Below are 15123 nucleotides of genomic sequence, written 5' to 3' on the forward strand. Positions count from 1 at the left end.
TTTCTTCAAGCAACTCTGTTTGGATTATAAAAGATAGGAGCAGAGAATGGCCCCTGGCTGGAGGAGGGCACTCTTTCTGCAAGTGCTTTAGATGGAGAACACGACATGGTGGCAGTACCAGGAATTAAAGGTAGAACTGCCAGGGTTTCAAAGAATCGTAGCCCCAGAATCCACAGATGAGATATGTTCGAAGCAAAGCGAAGCTGAGCAGTTTAACCGTGATGCAACTTAAAGGAGTGTACAGAGGACTACAAGCCAATCTGAATTGACCTGAACTTTAAAATAACATATTGCCTAAATAGTGCACTATTGAAACAGTCAGATACACACACTTCAAAATAGTCCTGTCAGATATACACAGTTCGATATAGTCCAGTCACACACCCACAGTTCAATATAGGCAGTCAGGTACGACAGCTCAAAATAGGTCAATTTGGATATCAAACTGATATGATACATATTGCATACTGACCATTTCAAGCAATGAAATACTGGACTATTTAAAAACGTTTGATATTCTGACTGTTTTAAACAGTTGTGGAAAACTGACCATTCCAAACAGTCAAACAGCGACTGTTCAAACGAGTCAAAACAGCGTTTCAAGAGGTCAGTATTCGATGTTACAAACAGTCAAACGGAGTCTGTTTGAATTCCAAACAGCCAAACAGAGACTGTTTGAAACAGTGAAACAGTTTTGTCAAATAGAGGCAGCCACTGCTGTCTCCAAACCTAGCCATGCCTACCATTTACAAATTAACATTCAGGATTAAAATGACTGGAAAAGAAACATCCACTGAGAAATGAAGAACTCGATCCTCACCTATCACGCCTGTGTTTCTTTTTCTTTTTCTTATCCTTTCGGCTCGGAGACGGACTTTCAGAGCTGTAATGAGAAACGTGAAAACACATGAATATTCAGACTGTTGGGTTAACAAAGAGTTGCTTTTACTTGAGGGAAATCATGTCCACAGCCTTACTTTTATCAAATACCACACTGAAATTGGTAATTGGTGGCTATAAGTTGCGAGAACGAGTCGTTAATGGATAAAAGAAGGTTGTCAATTACCATGACCAGGATGGTGACCTCAGGCATTTAAAATGTAGTTTTATAGTTAATAGTAGATTCTCTTTGTGTTATGGTAAGAAAACCTCACCCACCCCCCACCCCCATTGACAGTGATAAATGGCCATACGAATAACCTTCTCAGCAAAATATAACATATTTATAGTAAACTCTCTTAGATAATAAACAACAATACAGTAGTATCTCTATATTAGGGACACCATTTGGACTGACAAATGCTGTCCTTATAGGGAGGAGTTGTCCTGAGTACAGAGGTCAAGCCTTTATAGAATCAACTTGTATGGGATCAAAATTACAGTCTCTTAATAGGGAGGGTGTCCAGCTAAAAGAGGTGTCCACTAAGGGAGGTTTCAATGTCCTCATATATCTTGTTAGCCATTGTAAGTCCACATCTAAAGAACAAATATGATGACAACCTAATGATATTCTGAGCGACTGAAGGATGTTCTTCCACCTGAGTGAAGGATGCTCATCAGAGCAGAACATTTTGCAACAACGATCAATCATCTCCGCTATAAAAAAGAACGCAGCTATCACCTGCGGCCATGGATGACGGATTAGCAGATTCTCAACAATTATCACAAGTGCCCCGTCCATAATGAGGTCACATGGATTCACTCTCAAAATGAAGGGGAATAGACAGGGAAGGTAGGCAAAGGGTTTTTTGATGGTTTAGTACTCGAGTACTCCCGATGTAAGGATTGGTTCAGACACATATAAGTATCGCACTATTATTTTTATTCCCCACTCCTTACTAAACAAACATTTGTGATTTCAACAAAATATGGAAAAAAATTGGTGCAAATATGCGTGAAAAAATGAATATTTTCTTTTAACTTGGTTAATAAAGAACTTGCAATATTTGTTTTCTCTAGCTTCCTGTTCTCCAGGGCTTATAACCAGGCATCTAATGATGTCAAAGCCAGATTATCACAAAAAAGTCAATCAGCTAATCCTGACAAGCAGATATTTGGCTTTGACAGCAAAGGATTATTTTCAAGGTCATATTTTATTTCAATACAGATTTGTGAATGACAGGCGTTTTTCCTTCCAAGGGAACAGTTTCAAAATATAAGGTAATATTATAATCCCTCTTCCTCTATCATCATGACAAGGTGCTGCAAGGAATATAGGTGATCGGTGTCAGCCTTGTCCACTCACTGACTATGTTTCACTGACTAGTACCAAATATTATCAACCATCAAATCTCAACTCACTACTGTTGTCCTTGTCCACTTCACCGACCACGTTTCACTGACCAGGCCCAGCTCTTATTAAACATGTTAAACATCACTTCTAAACCCACTTCACCCCCATGGCCAATCTGCCTCGCTCGCATTGCCGATGACGAGCAGATCTTTTTTGGTTGGTTATCCATTGTCTAATGAGAAAGGTCAAATCCCAAGAAGAAAGACATGAAAGAGAAGGCAGAGAGACAGATTTGCTAAAAAGCAATAAACTTTGAGGTAGCAGCACTCGACTGCCATCAAAATCTTTGGAAGTTGTGCTGCTTTATTAAATCACGTGCCATGTCTGATCTCACGACTAATTGGTTCCCCTTTCATGGCCTAGCAGTCAAAGAGACCGATCGCTTGGACCATAAGTTTTTAATGATGAGGCAGTATCAAACTGGTATGAAAGCGATTGTCCATCTGAATAGATTGGTCAGCATGAATGCTTGGCTGCCTTTATCATGTATATCTTTGGTCAAGCAGTCTGCCTGACGACCAACGCAGCCGTGCCCTTCATCAACCATCTCCTTGAGCCGTGGAATAGGGAACTCAACTGAACTGGTTTTGTTATCAATCCAGACACACTTGAATTAACGACTGACCATGCACCACCACTTTGGCTAGAATTTGAAATCCTCTGGAGCATAGAGCTCTTTCAAAATGTAGCAATGCCAATTTCAAGGGTGGGAGTCTGTTCTTTAGCAAAGCGTCCAAGGTTTAAAATGGGCATTCACTTCATTTTGAAGGAGTTTGAATTGCTTGAGAAATTCAAGCTCCAGCCAAAATGGCGGTACCTATGGTCAACCCTCAATGCACCGACTTACAGTAAAACTTGTAAATGGTTCTAAAGTGAGAAGCTGCATGAAAGAAACACCAGCTACCTCTCTTTCTGCTTCGTCTGGAAAGTAGATGTGATATTACACACAGTGACGACCATCTCATAGCCTAGCCAGTGGCATGTCTCTTCTACATGATGTAATGAGTGAAAGGCCTCTCTGGCATACTTCAGTTGACTAGCAACATCTCCCGCAGATCTACTAATGATAGATCTTGGTAACCGATTGGACTGGGGCTGATTTGATGGATTATAGAGCATCGAATATTATTGATAACCAATATGACATGTCTAGCCCAGGGAAACAGGTACTGGAGATGGTCAACGGGTCAGGCAAGTTGAATGGTCACCATGTCAAGCCTCTACATTTTGCAGATTGTTGAATTAATCAAGGCCAACAGATCCCTGGCCTGGCGCCAAATCTAATAGAAGTGGTAAAAATTGCAACTACGATAAAACCTTCGGGTAAGGACGTCCTCGGGGCTCACAAGTGCTGTCCTTAATAGAGAGCTGTCCTGATTGGAGAGGTCAAATTGAATGGCGAACACCACTTTGGGTCCAAAGCTTGTGTCCTCAATAGAGAGGTTGTCCCCTAAGGGAGGTTCGACTGTATTACTTCATCAGATTCATCTTTGTTTCTCTGACGTTAACGATGGCATATACATGTACCACTCACTTCAGAAAATCGAAATTCTACAAAGTTGATTTTTAAAATGCGCCTTCACAGGATGAATCATTCTCTATTATTAGGATGCTGTCATTTCTATTACCAGCAAATCATCCAATATCAAATATCTGTACACACAACATGACAAATCTCCGTATAATGGCTTGTCAAATCTATCGTGTTTCACTCGGTCGCCGTTATGACGATATTTTTGATCGACTACATGTAGACATACCAATAAGGAGGAAAAAAAGCTCATCAGGAAAGATGCTATCGAGGAGTGTAGATAACCACCTGTCGATAGTTGATTACATCCCTTGCAAGATTTTTGCCTTTGAGATCAGTAGACTGTAAGGAATAGATGATTGGAATTTGATAGGCAAGACTTACCGAGGAGTCTTTTCGTACATGTATTGCAATGCTTGTACGAAAAAAACAGGAGGTAACGATTGAGATTGGTTTGTCAATCGTGATTGCTCAGTCAGACGAGATTGTGTGCCCATCGAATTCACATTGGTGTCAATCACCAAATGGCCAGTGCAGTAAGCCAACTTGATAGAAAACGGTATTCAAGCGGAAAGGTCCGACATAAATTGATATTAGTATTGATATAAGCTGAACAGCTCTGACCTATGTAACTTTCTGCTGCATTTCCTCTTATTGGATGAACATTAGTAGACATGTTGGCAGAAATCATTCGCAGCCATGTCGATAATGGATATTTCTTAGGTTGGGGCGCATGGAAGGATGATGATGAGGATTTTACAGTGTGATTTCTTTGATCGGGTAATTTAAAACATCACGGTCAAATCGAGATATCTTTACCATATCTGTCTAGCAACACCAGGCTAAACCGCAATGCTATGATTGTGACATACAGGAGGAAACACTAGGATTTACAATGACTATGACAGCACTATGATTCACAGGGGGCTTTGCATGATTAAGGCAGACATACTATGAAGGCTAGGGTGGCTTTCCTTACTGGGAGTGACTGTGGAGATACAGAGGTCGACTGGAGAGGTACCATGGTCAGGTCATTTTGCCTCGCATGATCAGGCATGACTGGCACAGGGGATGAGGGTAATGTGATAAAGGTCATTCATCCTTACTCTTCTGATCCGGATGCATCACTGTACCAGCATTCTATGAGGGTCAGGCCACTGGGGTGTCAGCAACAGAGATACCATGACTACTCTGATCAACCAGGCCTCGCATGACCAGGTCTGCTTCCAAGAAATATAGCAGTCAGCCTCACAGGGGGTGAAATTCAGTATCACCAAGGTCAACAACAGAGATATCTTGAACATTCTGATAATCTCCGTCATGCGTGACCAGTCCTATCTGGCATGCCTAAATTCCTTGACAGCCTGCCTCGGGGTCCAGAAGCGACCTTCGAGCATGACAAAGCCCGGGGAGACGACACGGCCGGCAATTCCTGACTGAGCGTGAAATGTCAGGGATCTGGATTTGCATCAGACATACATACCATAGCGGCCACATTCATCGACGCTAAATATAGCCGCTGATTGACTCAATAAGGAGACTGATTTGGTTCCAGGCGGAAGGATAATTCAATGTTTGGTCCATGACAGGCAACCATGTGTCCACAAATGAAGGTAAAACAGCACTCCACGAACATTCCCCAGAACCACTTTGTGGATTTTTTTTCTGGATCTATGTAACAATGATTAGCCCGATCATGCTAAACAGATGAAGAACAAACACACTGCAATTACTAGTTTTAAAGCCCAGCAACAGGTGTGGGTTGATTTAACAATGGTAATAACCCATTTTATAACATCCCGGGCTGATTAAACAAACAAGATGATTTTAATTGCAGCAGCACCTGCTGCCATGTCTATAACCAAGAATTAATAGTCATTATCAATTTTTGCTATAACCGACACACAATATATGACAAGTTTTGAAATAGATGGAAGCGCGCACCAAACACAGACTCGATATGTGTCTCAAATAGACATGAGTTTTTTCGAATAGACAGGAGCACAGCTGATGCAGTCCACATCACAATTGTCATCCCTAAATTTGTGTCACCCAGCGTAAAAAAAAGAGATAAGCGCGTCATTGGTGTGTCATAGACATGCAACTCGTGCATATGTTGCACGTAACTGACGCGAAGCTGGAAAGATGACAATTGTGACTTGGACTGTATATCTGGGGACACAACAGCATTGCCCAAATTTATATTCATTGCATATTCACATGAACGAAAAACTTCATCTTTTCAAAAAACCTTGCCTTTAACATGATTGCACAAGGTGAATACCCTACAAGGCATTTCTGATCATACTAATGAACAATGACATCTCAGTCTGTAAACAAAGTGGGAGGCAATTTGAAATTAATTGAATTATTTATAGGTCGAATCAAGAAACTTAATCGTCTGCTGTGAAAAATGGCCGTTAGAGGTGATAAATAAAATGAGAAACATCCCTTATTTAAAAGACATGCAATGCACAAGCAAGGCTGCAATCACAATTAGGATTATTCATGGTGTGCTGTCATGTAAAAATCGAAAGATTTAGAGATGTCTTTGATGTTCAAATATTCCATTTGTTTCCTTTTTTTATTATTTTTTTATTTTAATTTTAATGACAATGTGGTGTCATACTGTGTAATATCTACTTTTACACTGTCTGGCATTTAGGATATATCAGCAGGAAGGCTTCGTAGACATCTATAGCAAGGTTAATTGTTTACGACATGCAGTAAGATGCAAGAGCATGACATAAACGCTCTGAGCCCAAGTTTAAATTTCCGATATAAAGAAGCTGCCTCTAAGGGACTCCATGGGCAGGAGCCAGGTAGGTTAGATTAAGTTACACTAAGTCACCAATAGGGGACTGTCCCACCTCACAGTACATTGAAACTATTCATAAGTAAGAAATATATTTGATGTTGATTCAAACACAACTCGTACTGACATTGTATGCGATAACATTTTTATCTCTTCCACCAATAAAATGGAATTTATACTTCTCATTATCTAGCCATCCAAAGTGACATTGAATCAATCACCTCCTTAGAAATTCAATCTACACACAAATGGAAAAGGGAATGAGACAGGGCAGCATGTCGAAGATATCCATATCCAATGTATATTATACAAGGTGTTTCTCAAAAGATCACTACAAGAAAATACAAATAAAGTATAAGATATGAAAAATGCACTATAGATATAGAAAATAAAAGCTTTTTTCTCACATGCATTTTCAAAACATACTGTTGATTTTTTCAAAACAACGTCTTTTGTGGATTCTATTAGCATTTTGTAGTTGCCAATGTTTTTGCAAAACACCCTGTATCATCCCAAATACTATCGATGCGGCTATGGATATTCCAATTTGGAGAGTCAATATTAGGAGTCAGTGAGAAACGACAGTTCAAAAATGCTCAGCAAATCTTCCTATCTTGTTGTCAAGATCTTGTCTTTCTTAATGCCTGGTAAATACTTCTCATCTACTCCGTCAGAGTCGGATTAGATTTTTGAATTATTGGATGTTGTTGATGCATAATATGGAATACTGGGGAAAGTCTGAGGAAATATTGTCTGTAGTCTTGTTTAATGCACTGCTGGTGCACATTGGGTGTAGACTATCGTATGCTGTCTGGGTTTTATTACAGTGCAAATCAATTGATGTTGCTAAAAGTTGGCTCATACTCTAGCCGTGGCTGTTATTTATAGCCTCTGAACGTATTCATAAAGTCTGATCAAGCAAAGTACATATATTCGAAAAGTTTGAATCGAAAATGATCTATGAGAAGCCTATCAAAGCTCCAACCAATCAAAACAAAACGGTTACTGTAAGGTGGACAGCCTATGGATTCTTAATACTTGTCATGAGATTTCGTGGTAGATCGAACGGTGCCAGATTTTCTGAATGTTGACTTTCTCAGAATACTGACCATTTCGAGCAGACAAATAGAGGATTGAAGGACCGAAACAAGGGCCAACCACAGGGGATTGAACTTTCAGGGTCCAAGACACTATAGAAGAGGCATGGATTTTTCCTAATGAAGGACCAATACCTCATGCCAGAAATTTACCTAATCTTGCTCAGAAACCTTTAAGAAATTGGCTTCAAATATCTTCTAAGACAGCGAGGATCACTGCCTTGGTAACAACTCCAAGTGTGACTGACACTACATTCACTCACATTTGTGTTGCCCAAGGTAAGATTAAAGAATGGACTCGGCATTCCTCATAATGAAGGGCCGAGACCTCTATTTCAAATATTCATCTAATCATGCTCAGAAACCCTCAAGCAATTGAGTTTAATCATCTTCTAAGAGAGAGAGAGTAACACTGACATTGATTACATCCAAATGTGACCGACATGACATCCACTTCCCCAACTTTTGTGCCGCCCTCATCAACTATCAGTGTCGAAATTCTCAAGTATTGACCGCCGATTCAATAACACGTTCAGAAAATGCCCAAGTAATGAGATCACTGGGATCTGATTAGAGACAGAACCGGAACAGATTGACGCGGAATGGTTCAGGAGGACCGAGGGGAAGGGGTGGGTGGGTGTAGGTGTACAGTGGACAACAAGGGCGTTCTTCAACTACAGAACAATGAGAGGAGGCAAGGGATGTCAGGGACCATCTGGACCTGATTGATATGGGAAATCCTGATGTTGGTCCAGTCATTCAAGCTAAGTCATCTGGAGGAAAGTTGATGGACATCCTCCCCTTACTGCGTACACAGTTTATGAATGGCCCCAAACATGCCAAAGGCGCCACACATATGTAAGTATCTCATGTGTCTATTCTGTTCTTAGCCATAATCCCGGAAAAAAGTTTGTCTCATCTGATGGGTACATGGACAGTTTGCTTAATCCATGCCTGACAAAGAAGCACTTGATCCAAGACAATACACTAAACATAATCCAACAGACAAGACAATCCCATTGAGTCATTCAAGTACACTTGTCGGAAGAGGCAAAAAAAATCACCACATAAATCCCAATTATTGAATATGATATATATTCATTGCCGGGTGTTTAAAGGTTAATTCTGGTGGGCATTGCAGGCGGGCATTACCGAGGAAGATGACCGAACTGATATGCGCAGGAGGAGATTCAAAGTTCAAGAAGAATCTGAGACGCGTTATTTGTCAGACTGATCATAGGTGCAATTCCTAAAACTGACACATTAGTCATGACCTTGACTGCGTCACTTTGATTTCCACATCCTTTGAATGAATTATAAAACCAAGATTAACAGCACTGACACATTACTTGTGACCTTGAGCAAGTCACTTTGATTGCGACATCCTTCAAATGAGATGTAACACCAAGCTTATTGCACTTGATCCCCCTACCAGGGTAAGCAATAAAGACCACATCCAAGTGAGAAACACAAGAAACTAGATCCCGCGAATGACACGTAAAACCAAGATTAATTGTGCCAGGTTCCTTAGGTAGGGTAAGCAAAAGAACACGCTGGGACCCATAGCCCCACCCCCCTTAATGTGGCAATGCACCAAACCCCCTGATGACCTCTACCAAGATTAGGCGCAATACTGTTAATGTCTTATCAGGCAACCACACCTGGCTGGAGCCTGATGGAGATTCGCTTGGATATATTGCTCCGGAAATTGCACATTTCTCTCAATGGCTAAGACACCCTGTCTTGACCACAATCATCTTATCTCAAAGACAATGTAATATCATCCCCAGGCCAGCCAAGGATGACTCTTTCAGGGCTGTTTATACTCGGAGCACTTAATTCACATGACAATAGCATGATGTATATTGCTTCCATGAAGTTTCAAATGTGCCATCAAATATCGATAAAGAATTATTGCAAATTTTCGCAAATTGCTAACATCACTGTCATAACAACAAGACAAATAACATATAACATTGTCTATTGCATCCATGCATTGATGAATTTGATATGAAAATTGACATGAAGTGCAAATAATCACAATAGCTCTGAACAGAAACATCATGGATTGGATTTCAGTAGGAGGATCAGATTCCGGGCGGGGTATTGTCACATGGTCTCTATCGGAATGTGCCTGAAGCAGCGCGATGGGTGGGGAGGCAAACTGGATTTTATTGCACGGAGACAACAATGGGTTATCGATCGACAGACATAAGACACTTGATTACCAGCTAAACATACAAAATGGGTGATAGCACGGGATTATTACGTTGAAGGGAGGTTCTCCCTGACCAAGGTGTCATCATTCAAAGCTACTATGTGAAGTCAGCAAGCCATTCATTTCTTGTTGATTGAGCTTCCCCAAGGTCATTTACTTTTCAGTTGAAGTATTGTCGCCTTCTATGATGTTTAGATTAAGGCGGTCCAAATGAACATATCCTTCCCCATCTTGGCAAGTTCACATTAATTCAGAGCATAATCTTCTTGTCAAATTAGGATTCAGAGGTTGAACTCATATTATGATGAAGCACCAATGCGAGATGAATCATTTTTTATGCAAATGAAAGCTGGCGATGTCATCTTTGACTATTCTCACTCCACATAGCTGACAACCTATAGATTATGGTGTGAATCAGCAGCCATGTCTTAAGGTCACTACCCATGTTTCTGAAGTAAAGGTTTTGGGCCTTTTACAGTCCGTACATTTACAAGGTGACCCTTACTCAACTGATAAGTTTCAGAGCTTAAATTAGCAAATTTTTAAACAGACTGATTTCAATGCGAGTCAAAAACAAGAGAATGCCAATCCCCTCAACTTTCAATGTGATCATTGTGTCAAAAAAATTATGATCAGGATGATGTTATTAGTTTTCACTGACGGCTTATGAATATTAGATAATCCGACCACAAATCACCAGATTATGACATGACAGGCAAATTGAAAAGTCATTTTTATGCAAAAAATGTTCTTACGTTTTCAAATCCATTATAAAATTTTATGATTTGATGAGATTTTAAAACTATTATTTGATAAGATTTTCAATGACAAGCCCTAGAATAGAATATCAGCTACTATATTTGAACATTTCCATCAAATTGTTCCTAGTAGATGGGAGCACTTTACAAAAATTCTTCTTATATGCAAGCTCTGCAATGGAACATCACACCAGTGACCCAGTCAAGCAAGCTCCCCAATGACCAGTCACAGATGGGTTGATGGGCACAGTTCTCCACTCAAGCTGATCACTACAGAGCACACCAGCCAGGTTGACTGCAGTCTCCTACAGATTGACATCATTATGGGAAGATTGCTTCAGCTGCTTAAATAACTCCATCACCAAAGAGACTGCATACTGTAAACTACCAAATTTTCACAGACGTTTTATTTTCGCAGATAATATCCATTCATGATATGTTTTCAGCCATGAGGGTTTTCTTTCAATTAAATATAATTTTCCCTGTAGCAAATCTTGTGACTCATGTCAAGGGGCACATCGGCCATCAAATATGGATTATTAAATTACAAAAGAAATGTTAAACCACAAGGATTAAAATCATCAAAGTGCTGGTTATGACATCTAGTTTCTGTTGTGAGGTGACGTCGAAAGACGGGCAAGGTTCAAATCCTGGTGGCGTGGGACCGCCATGATCTCAACGGGTGGTAAAGGGGTAAAAGATAACTGAAAAAGAATGAGACATGGTTATCTTGATATGCTACACCATGCCCTTGGATTCTCATTGAGTAAGATTCAGTCAAAGAAATTCGAGCTAACCAAATTACAATTTGAATCCCAGCGAGGGCGACCAACTCGTACAATACAATAAATCTGACAGAATGAATAATATTCTTTGCGTAGTCAGACTCCTAGGATTCGGTCCATTTCAAATTTACTAGCATGCCAAGGCAATTTGAACATAGCTCCAAGAGATCTGTAGTGCATATACTCATAGATTCAAGGGTTTTTCAGTTTGACAAGCCTTTATCATGTTTATTTAGGGGCATTATAAAATATATCTTCCTCATTTTTCATTGTACAGTTAATACCGCACTTGAGTTTAGCAGAAAAAAGTATGTAAGATTCTGCACATTTAGGATTTTTTGAACATTGGAAGCAGAATCAATATTTTATTGGATGTAATTTAATCAGATGAGAATAGCTGACCTCCTTAACTCATAAGTTATCGCCATCCATTAATGTACACAGTCCCTGGAGTAATGTTTTAGAACCAGCTCATCACAACCAAGAGGCAGGTGCCCCAATGAACCAACTCATGAATAATTAAATCATGATTCATTCACAGATTCTCGGCATTAATCTATCCCTTTTATTATTCATACGAGCACATTTTTATACGAAATGATGCAGCATTTGGGAAACGGCTCAATAAATTCTCTATCATTCCCGGGCAGAGGAAGTAGGGGCCTTGCAAATTAGAGTAGATAGGGAAATATGGTGACTGTCCAGTATTTTAGCCTAAAACCTAGTCTTCCTCAAAATAAAACTTGGAACAAATGATGTGTCCTCAAGTCCACATCTCAATTGATTCTTAAGCGACTGACAAGTGTCATATGATATCATTTTAAATGTAATTTTGTGCACAATCACCCCAGGTACCTACTTACAGTGTTAGAGCAGGTCACATCTTTCCCGAGACCTATTGTAGCCCTCTCAGGAACCTAAAGACCTCACAAATTAAGCACTGTGCAAAGGAGCAATTTTAAAATCATTCCCAACATGACGACTGTGGTGGGAATCCAGCTGCCATTCGTTTTATTCCAATTGCTTATCATATTGTCACAGCTTCATCTCAGGTCACAGCGCCTAAAATCACTCATATGTACAGCACTTTTGACTATGATAAAATGAAAGTAAACAAGGACCATTTTAGCTTCACCTCAGTAATGGTCAATTTTTGTAGTCTACAGTTCATCGATAAAGCATTTCGACTCGAGAAAAATACCTCTAGGGCATGACATGTTTCAGTACATTAGGCAGTATTTGTCCCAACTGAGATCTCTGCGGTGAAAGAGACACGAATAATGTAAATGTAACAGACCTCCGGGGTTTGTTGAACATGACAATTCTCAAAACTATCTTGAGGTACCACCAACTATGTCCAGAAAGAAAGCATTTGCGAGACAAAAGATCCAGGGCAAATTTGAGAGTGGATTAGCATGAATAGCCAAATTGGCTTATTTGTCTGCTGTAGCTGTTTGACCCTTTTCAACTGAGACAATTGTGACAAAAGGTTAAGTCTGTTTTTCTACCATATTGACAGTTCTGACCTTTTTGGGACAACTTTTAAGTCAGCAGATGCCATCAGTCTTTTTTGAAGTGTATTTATGCATGGATCTGCCTTTAACGAACATATCGACACTGAAGTTGAGAAAATTGTGATCGGTATTTTGTTTCAGTATTCTGCAGCTTTGGGATGATATCAGCACTCATGGTAACTTAAACTTGCTTCTGGCACCTTGTTTTTAACAAATACCTTTAGAAACACAACAACCATGATTTTATCTGACATACTTTTTTCAAACGTTTTACTAACACCACATACAAAGAGAGATATATCGACATGTTCGCTACACGATATCTTCTCACAAAGGAAATTCAATAGCATCCATACATGTCATAGAACTCGCTGCAAAATGTTTTTGATAAAAAATCTTCTGAAAAAATTCAGACGTATATGTCAGGAGAATTTCCCAAACGCCTACAGCAACAGTATCTATATATTCCAAGAACAGCTAAACAAACGGTCCTCGGAGGACAGTGCGAATTCAACGTAACCGGAGGACACAAAAACAATCCTCCCAAATGATACCTTTTGAATTGAACAAAAAATTAAATGTGGGTCTTGTTGTCCCTAGGATGCAAGGCAAGGAGTTTGTATCATAGAAGTTTCAAAGACCACATCCGACATGACATATTATTTTCAACCCCTTAGTATATATATACTCCCGACAAAATACATAACATTTTTTTGAATTTCAAAGAACCAACCTTACCTTCTGCACTTTTTAATTCTCCCAATTCAGCCCCAATGCAGTTCCATCTAGCACACTGTGTTGCAGTTTTTGGAGATATTTTGCGTAGGCAACTGTATTCATAGATTTCCATGTGATGCCCTTGGGCCTGCTCAACAAGATGCCAATTTTTTTTGGAAAAATCGTGTTCATACATGCAGTGTTCAGTTTTCAGGCTACATGTCCTATTGAAATTGAGATAGAAGGCTATTCTAGGATCGTATTTTATGAAACTGTGACGTAAATCCCCTGTTTTTTTGTGAGATAGGAGCCGAAAATGGAGATTCATCTATGAGCATTTCAAAGATAAAAGAGGATATGACAGTCGAGATTTGCTGTCCCTCCGATGACACTAACCCCTATATTCTTGGAAAGAAGGAACAGAATGGTGAATTTTAACAATAAACAGCACAATTGTTGTTGTGAGAACAGTTGCTGGTCATCTGCAGCTTTCAAAATTCTAAAACACCTTGGTTACAATGTTTCATTTTTATAATGGATCATGTATAAGCCTCTTTTTGACCACAGAGGTTTTGATGAGATAACCATAGCCTATTGGGTTGGCATAAAATCATCTGAATTGACACAATTTGTCACATTCTTCTCAGATTTAATCAAATTTTTAAAACTGTCCTGCCACGTAAAACAACATATATAAAACAAGCGGCCTAATAATTGAAAAATTGCAGTAAGACGAGATGACAAATAACCTAGTAGGCACATGATGATCAATTTGATTGATTAGTTGCTTGAATCATGCTCTGATCAGGAGATTACATAGGGTCTGGGGCTCTCATTTGAAGCTAGAGCAAATCAACAACCCATGGCAATTCCCGTGAACATAATTTTGTAATACAAACACACAATTAAATAACTCTCGAACATACATGTATATAATAATAATGTCTTTATTCACTGAAACTAATTACTTTGTAAAAGCAGACTTATTTAAATTAAGTAGTCTAGTTTGTCTGCTTTAGACTTATTTGTGGCTGTCTCTTATTTCATCATCTGGGTTTTAAGATCAATTTACCCACAAAACTACAGACACCACTACATGACCCTGACTGTACTGCACAGTCGTGACACAGACATGACAGTCCCAATCGAATCGATTTGATTCTGGCGTTATCACAATACAGCTCCTGCTCTAAGAAGACCCAACGCGATTGTTTTTTCCCTAGCAGCGCACTCGAACACCAAGAAAGTTGAGATGGCAACACCATCAATAGATGCAGAAGCCAGCAATAGAAACTGAAACAAGTTTTCACCAACAGCAGTTCGAAGATGATGCCAAAATTAGTTTTCAGAGAAAGTAATCATAAACATTCATAAAGACACATTAGTTTAGTACAA

The 15123-nt window shown here is 39.5% G+C and overlaps 1 protein-coding gene across 4 annotated transcripts in view; it reads right to left on the bottom strand.

Annotated features, from left to right (window-relative positions):
- LOC135482750 (serine/arginine repetitive matrix protein 2-like) overlaps positions 1–15123 on the bottom strand; it is a 190817-nt gene that overhangs the window by 42289 nt on the left and 133405 nt on the right. For all 4 annotated transcript variants that reach the window (XM_064763091.1, XM_064763092.1, XM_064763090.1 and 1 more), the window contains one exon: positions 821–883. In XM_064763091.1, the coding sequence (XP_064619161.1) occupies positions 821–883 (63 nt within the window). The remainder of the gene's footprint in view (positions 1–820; positions 884–15123) is intronic.

This window comes from Lineus longissimus, chromosome 2 (assembly GCF_910592395.1).
Source record: "Lineus longissimus chromosome 2, tnLinLong1.2, whole genome shotgun sequence".
Lineage (NCBI taxonomy): Eukaryota > Metazoa > Nemertea > Pilidiophora > Heteronemertea > Lineidae > Lineus > Lineus longissimus.